The sequence below is a fragment of the Andrena cerasifolii genome, chromosome 1 (genome assembly GCF_050908995.1).
Source record: "Andrena cerasifolii isolate SP2316 chromosome 1, iyAndCera1_principal, whole genome shotgun sequence".
Taxonomy (NCBI): Eukaryota; Metazoa; Arthropoda; class Insecta; order Hymenoptera; family Andrenidae; genus Andrena; species Andrena cerasifolii.
In genome coordinates, this window is record NC_135118.1 from 16,660,990 (window position 1) to 16,679,490 (window position 18,501).

At 39.1% G+C, this 18,501-nt stretch overlaps 2 protein-coding genes across 11 annotated transcripts; one reads left to right on the forward strand and one right to left on the reverse strand.

Annotated features, from left to right (window-relative positions):
- Positions 1–57: 57 nt before the first annotated feature.
- Positions 58–1,808, reverse strand: Pcid2 (PCI domain-containing protein 2). Its single transcript, XM_076808211.1, has 5 exons — positions 1,666–1,808; positions 1,536–1,577; positions 1,330–1,451; positions 767–1,248; positions 58–678 (listed from the first exon to the last, which is right to left on the reverse strand). Exons 1-5 carry the CDS (start codon positions 1,684–1,686, stop codon positions 164–166), a joined length of 1,182 nt encoding a protein of 393 aa, XP_076664326.1. The 5' UTR covers positions 1,687–1,808; the 3' UTR covers positions 58–163.
- A 4,041-nt stretch (positions 1,809–5,849) lies between these two features.
- Positions 5,850–16,744, forward strand: Lig (ubiquitin-associated protein-like lingerer). 10 transcript variants are annotated; one of them, XM_076808335.1, is made up of 15 exons: positions 5,850–6,005; positions 8,536–8,734; positions 8,915–9,611; positions 9,685–9,878; positions 9,979–10,218; positions 10,318–10,635; positions 10,720–11,151; positions 12,021–12,242; positions 12,313–12,520; positions 12,606–12,805; positions 14,511–14,720; positions 14,848–14,970; positions 15,059–15,334; positions 15,408–15,668; positions 15,713–16,744. In XM_076808335.1, exons 2-14 carry the CDS (start codon positions 8,603–8,605, stop codon positions 15,654–15,656), a joined length of 3,501 nt encoding a protein of 1,166 aa, XP_076664450.1. In that variant the 5' UTR covers positions 5,850–6,005; positions 8,536–8,602; the 3' UTR covers positions 15,657–15,668; positions 15,713–16,744. The 10 variants fall into 10 exon arrangements, with proteins under 10 accessions (XP_076664450.1, XP_076664483.1, XP_076664500.1 ...); XM_076808368.1 differs by having other exon boundaries at positions 8,915–9,278; positions 9,348–9,611; positions 15,408–16,744; XM_076808385.1 differs by having other exon boundaries at positions 8,915–9,278; positions 9,348–9,611; positions 9,703–9,878; positions 15,408–16,744.
- Positions 16,745–18,501: the final 1,757 nt, after the last annotated feature.

Genomic DNA, 18,501 nt, shown 5'->3' on the forward strand with positions numbered 1-18,501 from the left:
TATAGATTAATAATAACACGTATCGTAAGAAGGATGTTTTTTTAAAAATAAATTTCATTCACGTGTTAACGATTGTCAGTCACTTGTATTAAAATTTACAAAGTAGGTAACAATTTTAAGGGACATTAATTTATTTATTAAATAAAGTACAAGTCAAATGTGATTATGATATCGTTGAAAGCCGAGGAAAGGGGTTTTGTTTGGAGATGACCAACTTCTTGTGTTGATGAGATATGTAGCCTTTGATCTTTCCTTCGTATATTAGATTTGCAACAATGCATTCCACTTCGTCCATATCGACATCCTCGATTCCGTGCATCTGTAGAGCTGATAGCAGATTTTGTACAGGGATTTGATGTATATTTAGCACTAAATATACTTTCTTGAATAAGTTTCTGTAAGTTATTATTTTCAATTTTTCCACGATTAAGTAAATTCCGGCTCCTATGAAAAAAGCTTCGTGTTTCTCCATCACTTTCTCAAGATTACGTAGATCTCCTTTCTTAACGGCTTCCATCAGTTCCCAGAATTCCATTAAGTTATATTTTTCTAGCAAGCTCTGTTTCGGCATGTATCCTAATAGCATCTTTACTGGTACAAGATATGTCAAGATTAAACGTTTGTTTTTCGAGGATTGTTTATGGCAATGTTCGAATGCGTACGTCAGGTATTCATCAGCTGAAAAATAATTTATATAATTATTAAGCGAGAAATTGAATATAATGTACGAAATTTACTAAAAGAAACTTTGAGCAATAGTATTTACCAGCTTTATAATCACTATCAAACATTGCCTTGCGGCCCACAAAGAACTTGTAGGTAATTTGCTGAGCTAATGCAAAATGCGCTTTATAAGGCGACGACTCAATCGCCCTTATCAAAGGCCTGCACAGATGTAATTTATTAATTCTAAAGTAGATTTTTAATAATTGATTAACTAACGCCAGCATTCCCCATCTCTTTGTGTCATCTTCGGAACTGCGATTATCGCAAGCGCAGACTCGAAAGCAACCCATCAAACAATCTGCGCATTTCTCTAAGATTTCCCCAGGCTTCATACTCTTGTTGGTTTTGGTATTTTCAGCGCACACCGCTAATAGCCTCAGCTCTAAACACATCACATTCATAACAGGTAGCATCCAGTTCTCCTCTTTCTGCATTTGAAGGATCTTCGTTAAAGACTGCACTGCCGAACTCTGATAATTATACATAGCTAACGGGTCGTCTTTGTTCATTACTGCTACAGTTCTAAAAATAGAGGTATCATAATATTTAGCGAAATGCTATTCGCATTAGTCAACAAGCTTTCAAGAAAGGTAATTCCATTACTTTAAGTGGTAAAGTACCAGGTCGTCGAGAGGAGCAGACAAATGTTCCATTGTTTTCGTAATTGCAGTTTCGGATCCAATTTGGGGGATGGCAATGTGATGATGTCGCAAAGATAATAAATCCTTGAAAAAAAAACACGTTTATATTTCATGCTGATTCGACCATATATTCGGGGAATCTGTCGTTTTTGTACAAATTATATTTACCGCCAAGGTATCTCCATCCTGATTGAGCCACATACGTCTGACCTATTGTAAACATAACCTCGAATTGAAATTCTTTTAAAACATAATTACGCGATAGTGGGTTATGACAAAAAGTTTTATAATACGCTACCTGCATTATATACGAATCCATTGTAACAATACCTAGATCTATCAATAATTTATATAAGAGGTTTGCGTTTATAGCATCACAGCAAAACAAGGTTCAATCAACAATGTCAAACATTGCTGTATATAATAGATAAAATAGATTCTTCGATAGATGTCTCTACCTGTGATGCCAGATCGGGGACGGGTTCCCTCGAGAATTTCTCCCACCTCGCGCACACTACGCCGGAGCTGCGTGTCCGTGAGTTGGACTCCGAAGCGCCGAGCTCACGGACACGCTGCTCCGGCGTGGTATGCGCGAGGTGGGAGAAATTCTCGAGGGAACCCGTCCCCGATCTGGCATCACAGGTCTCTACTATCTTCTTGATTGGCGGCAAAGTAGCGGCCATGCAATTTCAAACCTGGCAGATCTTTTACACGCTCATGTTCACTAAGGTGGCTCTTATTTATTCTTGGTAAAAAAAATTTTCCAATATATAAAATAGTTCCAAACAATTAAAAAAAAAATCTGATTTTTTTTTAATTATTTAGAACTATTCTGGAGGGTCTCCCGAAGAAAATTCAAAAGTCGAAAATAAGAGCTACCCTAATGTTCACTCATGTTCGCGGAGAAACTAACAAGGGGAGGACACCATGTGACACACACCGATTCAAAAAAAATTTATCAACTTTAAAATTTTGAAGAATTTCCCAAGTTAAAAAAAATTCATAAATTTTAAAAAAAAATTTTAACGTGGAGATATCTTCAAAAGGCACCCCGACGCTTCCAGAAGGGAATCTCCCGCGGGCGCCAGGGTAGTGTGGGATTTTTACCCACTAAAATTAAATATCTGATGTAAATCTCTATTATTAAGGCCTATTGGCTGAAACGCTCGGACACCTATTTACTTATTTTCGACATAGACCCATCGTGCCAAGGCTCATCAAAATCGATGTCTATCACGTGGTGTCCTCCCCTTGTATTACTTATCAAGTTTATCTTCACACTCGCAACATATACTGGTAAATGCATGGAATTAAAATTTTCTTTCGTACGTGTCATGTTTTCATTACTTTCTTTAATTGTTGCAGTAAGTATAATCGCATGTATAATTACAATTCTGAAATCACATACAGACGTATAAGTCATAAATGAAAACTAAGTTCTTAAAGTTACATTAATAAATGTGTCTATTTCTTTTTAATACTTCTTTTTCGTGTGGTAATCAAAGAAACATGGAGTTTTACAGAGGCCCACACCGCAAGTGGAACACATAGTACTTGTTTCTTTTCTCTTTTTATGTACCGAACAGACGCGGCACTTTCTCATGGCTGAATGCTGTTTCTTCTCGCTTGGGGGTACGTGAATCATCTTATGAAGCTTCAGCCCGCCCTCTAAACGGATAGCAGGGTCGCTCATCGGCGGTCGTTTGCGTAGTGAAATCGTTGGCGTTAACGTGGACAGCGAATCCTCGTCCACATTGTCATTCTCCTCTCTTCTGGATGTCATTTCTTGAACGCAATCGAGAATGAAATCCTTGAAGCCGTACCTCATACTTTTTTGCTTATCATTTTTCGTGAACTTCTTTAAAAGAAGAAAACTATTCAGAGCGGCCATCTGTAGCAAAAATAGCACGAATTTCTTTGTCCACTTTACGGTCTTTTTACAGCACGGATAATAATGTAACATTTGATCTGTTTTATCAACATCCCGCATATATTTGTTGTAATCATGAATTGCTTCTGGTTTCCGTATGCTTTCGCCTTTTTTATCTTTCTTCCCTGTGTCCACGATGCTAGCCGTATGCAGGGTCGAGATAACTTGCATATCCCTCTTATCTCTCCACATTTGCACCAGGACCTGACCTTTGCGAACGAAAGTGGACTCCCCCTTTCTCAGATATTTCGTTCTCTCTTCCAGTTCCTTAGGAATGCCTTTGGTTAAGTGAAACGTGCCGCAGACATAGGTATTCTTCTGCAACAACATTTCGCTAAGGCGAACGTTGTTATAATAATTGTTATGATACAGGTGGTACCCTTTATTTAGCAAGCGATCTCCCAAGAGCTGTAAAACTAAATTCTCTATTCGTTGTGATTTCCCAGTGTGCGCTTCCATGTTCCAAATGTAGCCGCTTTGCGATTCGCAAACCAAATAGACCTTCATGCCGTATTTGTCCGGTTTATCCGGCATGTACGTCGTGAAGACGAGTCGGTCTTTCCAACCAATTATGGCCTCCGCTATTGAAATTTGTTTCTCAGGTATATACACTTCTTGAAACTTATTTACAATAGAATTTAAAACGGGTCTTACTTTGTATAATCTATCTTTACAATCTAGCGGCCTCGACTCGTTATCGGCGAAATGTAGAAACTTGGATATTTGCTGGAAACGTCGAATGGACATTCTCTGGCCGTACCACGGAGTTAGGAAAACAGACTTAGTGGACCAATAGTTATCGATCTCAGGACGTTTGTCTATTCCAGTCATGAATAATATTCCAATGTAAATCCACATTTCGTCCTTGGTGACGTCTTTGTAATCCCGGTCACGAGAATGTGGAAGTAGTTCGGCCATTCTAAGCTGCTGATGCGCGTACCGGTTTGTTTCAGTTGCTATGGACTCTATAAGATTGTCGTCTAAAAATATTTTCAGCCACTCGAATGGATTGTTTATCTGAGACAAATCATTCTTAATTCCAGGAGTCTCGATGAACGGCGATATTTCTGGTTTGATATCAGTAGTCGACCACGAAGTAGTCGAATCCACGTCCATTGATACATTCGGGCTCTCGTCGTCGCTCTCGAGCTGAATGCATTCTGCAGTTGAATTCTCTACTTGCTCAGACTCAGAGAAGACAAATTCATGATCGCTGTTCTCGTCCGCACAGATTTCATTTATGGTTCTTCCATGGCTCTTTATCTTTATAACAGCATCGCACGATAACATACTGTAGTGCAGTGCACAAAAATATAGAGGAAGGAAGAGGTGTATTCAGGAGAGATGTGTTACTCGAGAGTTGTATTGTCTGTAGCTTCTTTAAACTGATCTCAGATCTGAGAGAATCAGTGCAAGTGGCCTGTGAGCACTTCCTTTGAGCAATCAGAGAGAAACATGGAAACTTCGATTTCTCTTAATGGGAACAGGGTGATCAAGGTGTAAACTTGAAACGAAAAATGGTAAACATGGGAGAGAGAATGACAATGCCTGGCAGGGATAAAATCATCTAGACGTGCCAACACGCCGACGCCAAGCAGTAAGTGGCATCGTTTAGGCGTGTTTTCACGCCGACGCCAGTGGATGTGTTCATGTAAACTACACGTACAAACATTGCGTAATTGTAATAGGACTTGAGGCAGTTATTTCACTTTAGAAGGGAGTTTGAATGTAATTATATGACATAAATGGGTTTGTCATTGCAAATATGTACGTATAACTCAAATGTAACCAATGTCACGAACGTTTGCGGAGAAGGCTCCCCCTACTTATGCCTATATATGTATATATATTCATACATATATATAGGTAGTGTATGCACTTCCTGATTCACTTTATTAACGCACATGTTATTCCTTAAAAGTTTACAACTTTCATAGAAACTGCATATAATTTCATGAAGTATTTTTTTTTAATATCGTTAAAGTGTGTATATACACATGAAAACCCAATTTAGATATACGTGTTTATTTTTTGAGGTTATGTCAGATTATACAGATCATAAATACTCGCGATTATATTATACTTTGTATCATCGAACATTAATTAAATCTTTATACTTCTATTTGTTACATAGTACAATATTTAGTTTTAAAATATGTACAATTCTATTAAATGTAAGTAATAAATCTATATATGTTTAGTAACAGTATAATTAATTTTCACAGCTTCCATATGATTGTATTGACAACATTAATGCTGGTGTAAAGTTACCTTTAAATACATACAATCTTTTAGAGTGCAATTATTGAATTTACAAATTACCGATGAAGCACAAAACCGTAAACTCGTACAATCAAGGTTTATCGTCTCCCGGGGTAATTATTTTTCAGTTCTGTATTAGAGTGAAAGATGGATATTTTACTGTTTTCTACAATGTAATTTATTGATTGTAGATAATGCGATAACGTCTGGTAGAATGTAAAATTGTTACGTAGATAACCTGGAGTCCCAATTGAAAATGATCCTTAAGTCCGAAGCATTATAAAAGTCTAGGAAGTTTGCGATCGTTTGGGTTAGCGAGCCTGGGACTTTTGGTATAAAATTGGCCAGCCGTATGGAGCTTGATAAAGCATAGAGGCGGTGCTGCTGTGTTAGGGAGGGGGGCCCGCGGTCACGTGACCGAGCTGCGTTTTGAGCGCACTAACCAGGTACGAGCAAATTCGTTGTTTTTTTCGTGGTTTTTCGCGCGCCACGGCCGAAAAAGCCGAGGCGTCGTGAATTTCGCTTGTTTCTGACTACGGACGTGTCCTCCAAGTACGCAAACAACGCTTATTATAACTGTGAGTTACTTGCGAATACTTTGACTCGATCGTCTTACGGAGATCTATCGATGCTCCACCGCGGCGATGGTTGACAAGCCTTCCTCGCAGAACCAGAAATGGCGTCTACCGTGCACATGGTCTGCAGAAAATATTCCACATCAGCGTCGTTTCACTAATTCACCAGCATAACAGAATTCCGAACGAGCCAGTCTCTCTAATCGCCCGCTCGAGGAATATTCAAGGCTCGCTTGCGAACAACAACGCAACGGACAAGGTGTTTTTGTGATGCGCCCGATAATCCTTCTTCGTCATATTCTCACCGCGCAACGTCAAAATTTATCTTTCCTTTTTTCTTTCTCACTTCGTCGCGCCTGGGAGGGCCCTGTCTTGCCAAAAGTTCGTAAAACCCTCGGCATTCTCGATGGGATCTCGTCCTTTGTGTCGAGTGGCACGATCCCCCGGAATTTCGAGAAATTCACAGATAAGCTTGAGGCCGCTCTGTGTATCATCCTGACACGCTCGGTTATTTGCTGCTCTTCTAGACAGCCGTTTTAGGGAAAACCTGACTATTTTAAGGAATACTCGATAATTCCTTTGATTTCCGATTTATCGCCGTTAGTCATCCCTAACCTTCTCATCTGTGCTTAATGCGCGAGGATAAAATTACATTTCGCAAGCGTTCCCTTGGATTCGATGTCGGTTTTTTATTACAAATCATCTCGCATACGTTCTAGTAAGCAGAGCTTCATATTATTCCTGAAACATGGTTCATGATATTCTACATACTCTTATGTGCCAATTGTTTCCTTTTTTTCTTCTTAGGTTATTTTCAGTACAGATTTGTATGATAATTGTTACAAGTGTAGACGAAGTCTGAGAATCTGGGAATTCTTCGGGATACATTTTATTCTCAATTGTATCATTAAAATGCATACACATATTCTGCCTGAGATTATATGCGCTAATGATTATGGTTCTATAATTGTAATTATATATCTTTAATCTGTTTCTTCGAAGACTGAGTTTCCTTTGTGCGTTTCATTATACATACAACTTTTACCGTCGTGATTTCTTTCATAGCGAATGTGTAAAAATATGTAATTGGATTTCATGATTGTTTGATTATAAAATCACGCGATCTTTGTTTACTTTCACACAATTTCAAAGACTTCGTTGAAAAGAGAACTCGCAATCTCCTCTTAATTAATTCTTATTTCAAATAAACAGTAAAAATTAGTCACTGTACTTAAATAGAAATTCCATTTATCTGTTTTATAAACATTGGATTACAGACATAGTAAATCATTAGCCGTAAAAGCTTTAATTCGATTCATATAATGGGTTTTATTATTTATCGTTCTAAATCAAGAAGGTTCCTGGCTGATATCTTATTATACCGTAGTTGGAAACATATCTCCCAGTTTGAAATTATTAGACGCAACTTACTAATTTCTTTTATGCCCAAGCTGTTAAGAGCAAAGCATTGGCAACTACAGTTATAAACATTCGATTGGCATGTGGCATGAAACTGGTAGCAATTTAAATGTATGCAATTGCTAATAATTATACATAAACTTTTGAAGCGTGAAGTCTGTACGTGGCACTAATCGCCAGCAGAAATGGCACTTCTTAACTACAAATGGTGTATATATATGTATACATACCCAAAGGGCATACAAATACACCTATACATTCATATTCAACCTACAACATTTCGTTTTTTATTTTATCACGAAGATGTAGTTGACTAGATGGACACATCGATGGGAATATAAAAAATGTACTAAATGCTTGAAAATAATTTATAATTCTTTAATCTTCATTGCTGGCTTTCGAAACATGCTGTGGTTGTCATTCGTACATCATGTAGTTTAAATACTGTTAGTTGTGCGTACTTGAGGGAAAAGGTTGAATTAAACAGAATTAAGTGTTATAAACTGTTATAAACTTAGAGAATTTCATAAATAAATTGTTATAAACTTAGAGAATTTTTTTCTCTCTCTCTCTCTCTCTCTCTCTCTCTATCTCTCTCTGTCTATATATATATATATATATATATATATATATATATATATATATATATATATGCTTTTTACAGTAATATATTACATATTTAAAAAGACACTACAGTCGAACCTCGATAACTTGAATTTCAAGGGAAGGGAAAAAATCTTCGAATTATAGAGGTTTTCGACTTATCGAGTTGTAGAGGTGTTTACAGCGGAGTCGATGGGAATGAAGAAAACTTTTCACTTCTAGAGGTTTTCGACTTATCAAGGTTCGACTGTATATCTGTATCAGTGATTTAAAGCAAGTGTAGAGTAGTAGATGCACATTATTCGTACGATAAATATCAATTTATTTTAAATAGTTAATAATATTAAATGTACACAATTAAATATTTATTTTGTTACAGACTGTAAATAGAGAGTGTATATAGTGTGATAGGTGAGTGATATAGGTGTGTGGGATTTTAGTTGGCAATGAGTTCAAGCAACAAATCGGTGTCCTCCGGCGGGAGAGGCACCACCAAAAACAAATCTTCACAACAGCATGGGAAATCGGATCATCATCAAACTAAATCATCGGATTCATCAAAACATGAAAAAGCACAGGTCAGTAAGTGGAATTACTCTACTGTTAGTTATAAAAAGAAATACCCTTCTCCGTATCATTTTTCTGTACATCAGAAAGCCATCGTTCAGTTACCTGTAGTTTGCCTTCCGACATTCCTTTCCTGTGTCCTTCAATATTATCCGTTAAAGAAGCCTCTATTAAAAACTATGGCGTTTTAGCCAAACACTGTTCAGACACGGCATGCACAAATCATTGACACCAGAATGGGCGGCGGCGAGGATCCTGTTTTGAAGGAGCGTATAAAGCAGGTCATGGATATGACTAGACGGTCGGAGGATGAAGTTGTCATGGCTTTGCATGACAGCGACGGGGACTTGGACCGCGCCGTTAACGATCTTTTGGAGGGAGTGAAAACAGAATGGGAGGTGAAAAAGAAGAAGCCTCGCCAGCCCAGCGGTTCCAAGCAAAATATGGATACTTCCGGCGGTCAGGACGAAAGCGGCGATTGGGACGAAAGACGTAATCAACGAGGGGGTGGTCCTCCGCGTATGCGGGGACGTGCTAATCATGATAATCGTGGATGTAAGTTAAGAGATGCGTCGCGCGTTTCACGGCATTGTCACGTATCGCATGAAATTGTACTTCACTCAGGGCGCGGTCGGGAAAATAAAGAAAACGAGAGAAACATGGAGGACGGCATTCGCGATGGCAGCTACAGTGGTAACAGGAGAGGGAGAGGTGGTCCAGGAAGACCCGGTCGCGGGGGACGAGGCGGAGGAAGAGGGCTGGGCCCGCGAACGTTTGCTAATCGTAACGATCCATCATCTACAACACCACCTCACAACTTCAATCGATCGATCGATACATGGACCGGTAATGATGACCAGCAACAGACTGTCCAGGAACCAAAGATGGGTAAGCTCTACAGTAAATCTCTACTGTAAGTTATCGTTAAGTCGTGTCTCATACATTGAAAATGTATGAATAGATGCATGGAATAATTTAGATTCCACGGAAGACTGGGATAACGAGGAGTACACGGGCTCGCTGGCAGACACAAAAGTTTTTACACCGAGCACTTCTGTGGTGGAACCACCAGCCACCGCGGAGGAGCCGAAAGCTCAGGATCTGCAATCGGCGCAGTCTAATCAGAATGTAAATTTGTCGTTACTGCAACAAGAAGTATGTGGTTTTAAAATATCATTTGATCTTAAATACCTTTAGTTTCATAGTAAATTGAATCTTAAACACCTTTCTTTCTTCTTTTGCGCGTATAACGTAGGAACTACCAAAATTATCGGATATACCACCATTGCAACAACAAACGTTAATTCAACAATCTCAGCAGCAACCACCTGTATTAAATTTACCAACGATGCAGCTGTCGCAGCAGCCGAATGCTATAAGCGGCGGCGTACTAACAGCTGCACAAACTCAGTATTTAACGCAACTCACCCAACAAACGAGTGAAAATTTAAAAGCTGCGGGGCAAACAACATTCTCGTCGTCGATATCCAGTCAAGTAAGTAACTGCGCGTATCAATTATACGTACGTTCTGCAAGAATTTTGCAATAAGTGTAAAGAATATATTTAACTTTGTATACGTTTTGAACACGCTAGCCTCAAAGACAGGCGAAACAACGCCCAAGAGTGCCACCACCATCGAAAATCCCATCTAGCGCTGTAGAAATGCCAGGGGACGCTGTGAATAGCGGCATTGGATTTCTCGACGTACAATTCGGCGCGCTAGAATTCGGTAGCGATTCCAGCTCCCTCGATGGTTCGGCAAATGAGAAATTCAATTCAGCCAGCAGTACAATTCCTGGTGTAGATGTGTCTTCTGCTACAAATGCTGTCAACACTGCCAATACTAATAATTCACTGGACATCGAAACGACACAGACATCAACAACATCTTTTAATACTACTTCTCAAATGGTGAGCAGCTTGCCACTTCGCTATCAACGAAACTGATCGACACGTCTTATTTGTTTCTAATTATCGAATAACAATTATTTTCAGTTATCAAATAGTGACAATTTGCCAGTGTCCAGTGAACATTCGATAAACGCTCAGAGCTTCGCTGCCCGTGGCAGCAGTGCTGGGCAAACCCTAGACATTACTAAGCAAGATTTCACCTCGCAAGTCTCGCCAGGAAATGCGCCAACGTATGGTACAACAACAACCTACCAACCCCAAAAGTCGTTTCAAGCACCTACCGCGACACCAAGCACTTATAATGCATATTCTACGAATGCTCAATCTGCTCAATCATCTTTCCAAGCTGCGTCAGGCACTAGTGCCAATAGCTATTCCGCAACGGCGCCTGTCACACAGGCGAGCTACAACTCCTCATCGTCCTTTCCTCAGTCCAATGCGTCGACATTCAGTCAAGCTTCCCCAGCACCGGCGTCTGCAACTTCTGGCTACAATCAACCAACAACTACTAATCAGGTAATTATAGTAAGACTCCAGTCTGATAACAAGGCAACGCTTCCGACCCGAAGATTCTGATTTTAATGAAACGTCGTGTGAACGTAGAGTATATTGGAGTTTGCATGGAGGATTTTTTTTCTATGGAAATTCACTCTGTAGTGGTGAAAATCAGCCCTTGAAGTTAGCGCGGTTTTTCTTTTTCATTAAATATAATTTCGTAACGTGTTCAGTGTTTTATGCTATACCAGCAAAATATACCCGCGCTTCGCTTCGGGCCTAAGAGATATTAAGGACTCCGTGAAAACACATTTCACCCCTTTTCACCGCCCCCTTAGAGGTTGATTAGGGGAAAATCCTGAAATTGGTTTTTAGGCATTTATGTGGGTAACCTTTCGAAGTAAAAACCAAGTTGATATCTAATCAGGCCTAAGAGATTTTGAGAAATCCGTGAAAATACATTTCACCCCTTTTCACCCCCTTAGGAGTTGGTTAGGGAAAAATTCTGAAATTGGTTTTTAGGCATTTGTGTAGGTAACCTTTGTGAGTAAGAACCAAGTTGATATCTAATCGGGCCTAAGGGATATTAGGAAGCCCGAGGAAATACATTTTACCCCTTTTCACCCCCTAGCGGAAGGAATTTCCGAAACTCCTTCCGTAGTGGGTGCCTACTTCCAAATTTCACGTTCCTAGATTAAACGGTTTGAGCTGGGCGTTGATGAGTCAGTCAGTCAGGACTTCTTCTTTTATCTGATCTCACCCTACAGAGTGAATTTCTGCAGAAACAAATTGCCTCGCGGATATTCCGATATGTTTCATTAAGATGAGAATTTTCGGGTTGGGAACATTTCCCTGTAAGATGGACAGATTGAAATATCTTCCTTATTCAGGTTTATCAGTCTGCGAGTGGATACGTGCCCGCCACTACGTCCCAGTATCAGGCCCAGTCCGTAGCTACGAACACCGTATCAAATAGTAGCACGGGGTATCAGACAAGTTATCAGGGATCGTCTTCGTTTCAGTCGACACCTCAAGCATACCAACCATCTCCTACAACGTTTACTTCACCTATCACACAAACTTCTGGAGCTTACCAAAGCGCGGCACAGTCTGTACGTAGATTGTCTTACGATATATTTGAATGCTACTTGTGCGCGCGGTACTAGACAATTACGTTTATAGGTGTACGCGAGCGCGTACGGTACGTACGCCAGTCAGCCGCCATCGGCGTCTCACAATCATAAATTGAACAGCAACACGGCGAAAGATTCTCAGTACGATAGTAACACGACGACATCCAACAGTTCTCTTGCAACTACCACGGCGCCTACGTTAGGCCTTAGCTCCGCCTCCGTAAATAGCTCTCAAACTAAAGTGACGAATTCTAACGGTAAGTGGGAATTATTCCGTAATGAGTGACGTACTTATTGAACGATCGAATGGAAATGATAAATTGCAACGTGATTCTGAATTAGCGGTACCGAAAAGTACATCGAGTGGTGTAGTAACGGGTAGTAGTGGAACTGGAAACATGACAGGTGGTGGTGCAGCTGGCAGCATGACACCGATGCTAAGTCATCAGTATATTATGGGCCAGGGTGTACCGTATGCGTTCCAGCAACCAATGTACAGTTACGAGGACTTGCAACTTATGCAGCAAAGAATACCACACATGGTCAGTTACTATTCGATTCATTAATTTATTCATGCAACAGATCCAAGTACAAGTTATCTCTTTAACTTTTCAGTAATTTGTACTTGATCCAGTTAAGGGGCTGTTCCGGTCTAGAGCCCATAATAATAGGTGATCTTTAGGAATTAATTAAAGAAAATTTACTGCATATAATTTAATGGGTCTTACTGCATTGTATTAAGGGTGTCTTAAATTATAGAAATATATTTTTTGTTTTATAATTAGTCATTGCTAACGGCACTGGGGTGTCATTCAAGTCGAAGCGTCAAAAAAATTCATCCAAATCGGTGGGACCTGTATCTCCAAAAGTTACTATCCGATTCGACTGAAACTTTTTTTATTTTGAAGAATATACTTCTGGGGGGGGGGGAGGCGAAAAAATTACAAAAATGACATTTTTTTTAGAAAATAACGGCACTTGAAGATTGAAATCACTTGGTCCCCATATTTTTCAGCCTTTAAAAATTATAAATTTTCAATTTTTGTAATTTTTCTGCCCCCCCCCCCCTAGCTAGAAGTATATTCTTCAAAATAAAAGAAGTTTCAGTCGAATCGGATAATAACTATTGGAGATACAGGTCCCACCGATTTTGAGAACACTGTTTCGAGAGTGGTCTAATGTTTGTCACCCATGCATTTACCGCTACTCAAATGTCTATAACTTCGAAAACTTTACGAATTTCAACAAATCCTTTTAAACACGTATTCCTAAAAGGTTCGTATTTCAATCAAAAAATGAAATTAAAAAAATAATCGATTTTTACACCGGAACCTCCCCTTAAAATGCTTCTTCAGAGTAACGTGCACCTGTGTAAAGAGTACATTGATTTGTTTCGCACAGTTTAATGTGTCATTAAGCATCGGTTACAATTTTCTTGAAGAGCAGATATTAACGTTTGCATCTTTAAAAGAACAATGTCCCGGGTGTACTACTCTGGAGCGTGCTATTCTACTTTATGTTATGAATTACCTAGTAAGAAGAATGCTGAAGTAATCGTTTCTTTAATGCTTGGTAGCTGCTCGTTACTTCAATATTTTCTTTTCGTTTATTTTCTTAAGGAATTATGAATTTCCTTTTCACGCCCTCGCGGTGGCACAAGAAGCATATTATTGTATTTATCCATAGTGAGATGTGTTGCATTAAACAAATGATTTGAAGAGGTTTTTATTTCTGATACACTATTTAGTAGAGAAGTAAGAATGTCTGCGATCAATTTGAGAGATACTTGGAAAGTTTAGCTCATTCTAGGCTTAAAGTTTCATTTCACACTTTCAAATTCGATCGTGGACACGTTATAGCTTACACATACATATTTCTTCCTTTCGTCCTTATTCATTTTATTTGCTCTATATCTAATATCACGTATTTAAAACTGTATGGAAATACGAGATGTTGTAATTCCCAAGTGGTTCAGTTGTACCTTGTTTTAAATGTTCTCTTTAAAAGTACGCGCTTCGTCCATATGCTATTATTAAGTAAGATCTAGAAAAAAAAACTCCTAATTAAAAGTAATATTTTCTTTCGAATCTGAGAGATTGAAACAGATGAAACAGGTGCAGCTGAAACCGCATGTTATCTACCCTGAACCCAGTACGCGTAGCATTAGATATTAGTTAGCCTTCTTGTATTTGGAGTACACAGTGTATGCATGTAGTTTTGTGTTTGGCCTTCCTGACTAACCTGCAGCCAACTACTGGTTACTATGACGCGGCCTTGGGCTATCAGACAACCGGCCCTGCTACCAGTCTCGGCGGGGGGCGTGGAGATGCACTCTCCGGTGTGCAAGGTGTCCAAGGAGTACAGGGTGTACAGGGAGCTTATACCAGTATTAGCGACGCAAGGTTCGCCAGAAACGACAGCAATGCATCCCCGGTTCCATCTACTATGTCGCAACAGGTGAGAGTTATGCCCCTGGTGGACTTGACGATCAAATATAACAGCGTCATTGACATCCTGATATCCTCGATCGAATAACAGAGTTCACCCCCAGATCTAAATCGCTCATTATTTACATTACTTACAGACAGCTACACAGCATCAGCAACCGATGATGAATCCCACGATCCCTCCGACATACGCATACTTCGCCTATGGCGGCGGAATAATGCCAGGCGGCTTCCAGTACGGAACCCCTGCCATTTATCCTGTAAGTCGATCGAATTATGATTAATGCCCGTTGCTTCCTAGATTGCCGCGGGGATTTGCATCTCGTTTATCAAAACAATTTATTATAGCAGATAGCCGCTGCTGGTAACGCGGGCACAAACAGTGGCGCGTATAGCGCTAAACCAGGAAGCTACGGATCTGGATACGGTGCCGGCGCAAGCTACGACGCTCTGGCATCCGCAGGTCCCTCTGCTGAATACAAAGGCGCAGGGAGCAGTTATAGCAGCTCGCAGGCTGGTAAAACCGGCACATCTACCGGGAATACTAACACTGGTGGATCCTCTGCAACTGACATAAGCGCGACTATGTACGCAAAAAGCCATGTAGCGCTTAGTAAAGTGAATGTGAGTAATTGAATCATAGTCTATTACGGTGCGATGCTTTGTGTAACGCTATAAATTTTCTGTATTATTCTAGTCCTATGACAAACAGACTTTTCACTCTGCAACTCCGCCACCGTTCAGTTTGACTGGCAGTCAGAACGCTGGTTTGCCTGGTGGCTACGGAGGACCGCATTTGTTTATTCCGACTATGCCACATCAGTTGCATCAGCCACATCATCAGGATGGTGGTAGCAGCACAGGCCAAAGGTCCAATACAAGTTCCCAGAACAAAGCCCAAGCGAAGCCTGGATACAGTCCAAGCTACTGGGCTGGAAGCAATTAAAAAAAAAATAATGTTTTTGACTGCGCAGAGGAAAAGAGAGAAAGAGAGCGAGAGAGAGAGAGAGAGAGAGAGAGAGAGAGAGAGAGAGAGAGAGAGAGAGAGAGGGGAAAACACCATTTTAGACGAAATACAACTTTGCCATTGTGATACACGGTGGTGTGAGATCTATAGACATTGACACAAATGACATGAAAAGGACACGAGACGAGACCCCCTTTTTTGGTGAAGCTAAATAATTCTGGTATGACGCAAGTTAATGTAAAATGTAAGATGAATCTTAAATGTGGAAGGATTAAGCAATTTTTACCGATATTTGTGTTTAACGGGGTGGATTACACTTTTTTTTCGCATAAATTTCACGCAGCGATTAGTTGAAACAAGTTCATACTCCATCTTCTAATTAGTCTTATTGATTTCTTTACTCTTATAATATTTCGCGATATTACGTTGAATTATAAAAATCCTTTAACATGTTATCCTACTTATAATTCTATATAATTCTTTAAGCATATTAGAAAGTCTTTGGTGTGTATAATGCAGTATATATGTTTATGTATAAATATAATGTATTTTTTCTTTTCTTAAAACGAAGTATAAGAGGAACACAAAAGAACAGTCAAGTGCAGCACAAAAAAAAATTGCATAGTTCTTCCAAACGTGAGGCGCGTTAGTGCCAAATAATTTTGCCGGGGCGAGGAAATACGAAGCCGAGTCCGTGTGGTATGTCGAAACGCTAAGAGGAGGGAAAGAAAAATATCAAGTTTTTTTGTTGGCGACTAGCATAACTCTCGTGTGAAATACTGGAAAGATGATGATCTAGAAGAGTAATTGACTGTTAAATCTACTCCCGATCTCCTATCTGTATACTACTGTGCAATTGCGAATATACTGCATCGACTGCAAAGGGTGTGATAGTTTTTTTGTATTACGTAGGCATCTCAGCTCACTAACATCTTAAAAAGTGCTTTTACATGAAAACAAAGCACCCCGTTCGCGATGAAACGTAAAAACTATATTATTGTAAATTACGATAATTGTATGTATTTAACCATGGAACTTTCAGGTATATAAAGTTATAATCATCATAACGTTGTCACTTTTGGTATTTAAAACGAGCGTACGATTTACATTAGTTTTCGCATTCTTGTGCGCACCCATACTATATATACACAGACACACACATTTTGATTCGGTCGCCCTGCATCATTTTTTTTTCTCTTTTTTTTTCCTAGTTACCAGAATTTATCAACGTTATATTTTATTAACAAAAAAGCTATTAAACCAAAAATGAAGATACCGTCATATCATGTTTTCAGTGACTGTCGAGTTTAAAATGAGAACGGTACTTGTTTAATATATCATGCGTTTATTGAAAGCGGCGTTGCAAATTAAAAAAGACCAGTGCCCACAAACGACAAAGGAAAGAGCAAACAGAATTGAACAATTTTCTTGTGGTGCCTTGAATAAAAAAAAAAATGAAAGAAAGAATTCAGATAATAGAGTTCGAACGTCTGCGTTTTTTGCAGAACTTCTCATATTACTTTTTACGATCCTTTCATACTGTAAGTTGTACTATCTGAACCGTACGTTACCTTACCACTCTTATTCACACATTAACGTTTACTAATTGCCCTATATCATCCACATAATTTATCTTTTAGAGGTAATAGTTGTCGCTTTAAGTTTAATACCGATTAAAGTCTCCGGTTTCAGAAACTCTCGTTTAAGTCCTTGGAAATCTATCATTTCGGAACTGACTCGAATGATTTCTCGATATGAGGCGTATTGTTAAATAACGGTTCGCCTGGAAATAATGGATAAACGACCCTTTGTCGTCCAGAAAATAATTTACGGTTACTGTCTTGTAACAGCTTTGAAAAGAAAAGAAAAGAAATGACGTTTCCGGAGTTTATTATGTAAGGGAGGTCTTCGGATATGGAAGAGAATTAATAACACACGTACTATGACATTCTATTCGATGTTTACAACATGTATAGTCCAAATAATAATCTTATGTGGCTACGCCATATGTTCTTCGATTACTTTTTTTTTTACTTTTCGCTTCTGATTCATACTCATTTCTAGGATCTGCTTTTTTAAAAAAAAAAACAAACAAAAACTGTAATATTTGTTAATACGTAAATAAAAATAAATTTTAGTTGATCAAAGTCGGACGGTTGATTAAGTTTTATTGCCGGGGATGCATATCTTACTCAAATATAGAGACTTAAATCGGAAAAAAAAAGTACGGCGAGTGCCAGTTTTACGCTGTTTGCATTTTTAAGAAAACGGTTCTATTACCGCGATTTTGACAAGAAAATAAAAAAATATGGATGCCGCAGCATTGATGCCGAGCATTCGCGGTGAATCGTATCTTTTTTAATTAGATTGTAATGATGAAAAGAACGCAATTGTCGATTCCGTCTGGTAAAAGGGATATCCGTACTGTTAACATTATTTATGTCGATTAGAACGTACTGTATATACAGTTTATAAAGTAATCAGAATGAAAACGATAACACGTTAACCAGCGCAGGTCATTTTAGACGTATACTTTACATTTTTGCATTGTGGCTGGCGAGCATTGCAAATAGCTACTCTCGCGGGAGGTGAGACGAAGAGAAGTACATAAATGAGCGAAGAGTTTTCCACGAGGTGCTGTTAAAACTCTTACAGCCAAGTATGTGTATCATACTGTTTGGGAATAAATGGTTTCACCCATACGATTGATCGATCGATCATCAAAAACTTCATCGAGTATCGCTCGTGTATGAGGGATAAGTAAATAATTGTAAGTAAAATCTCGTTGGCGATTGCATATGCATATATGTATACATATATATGT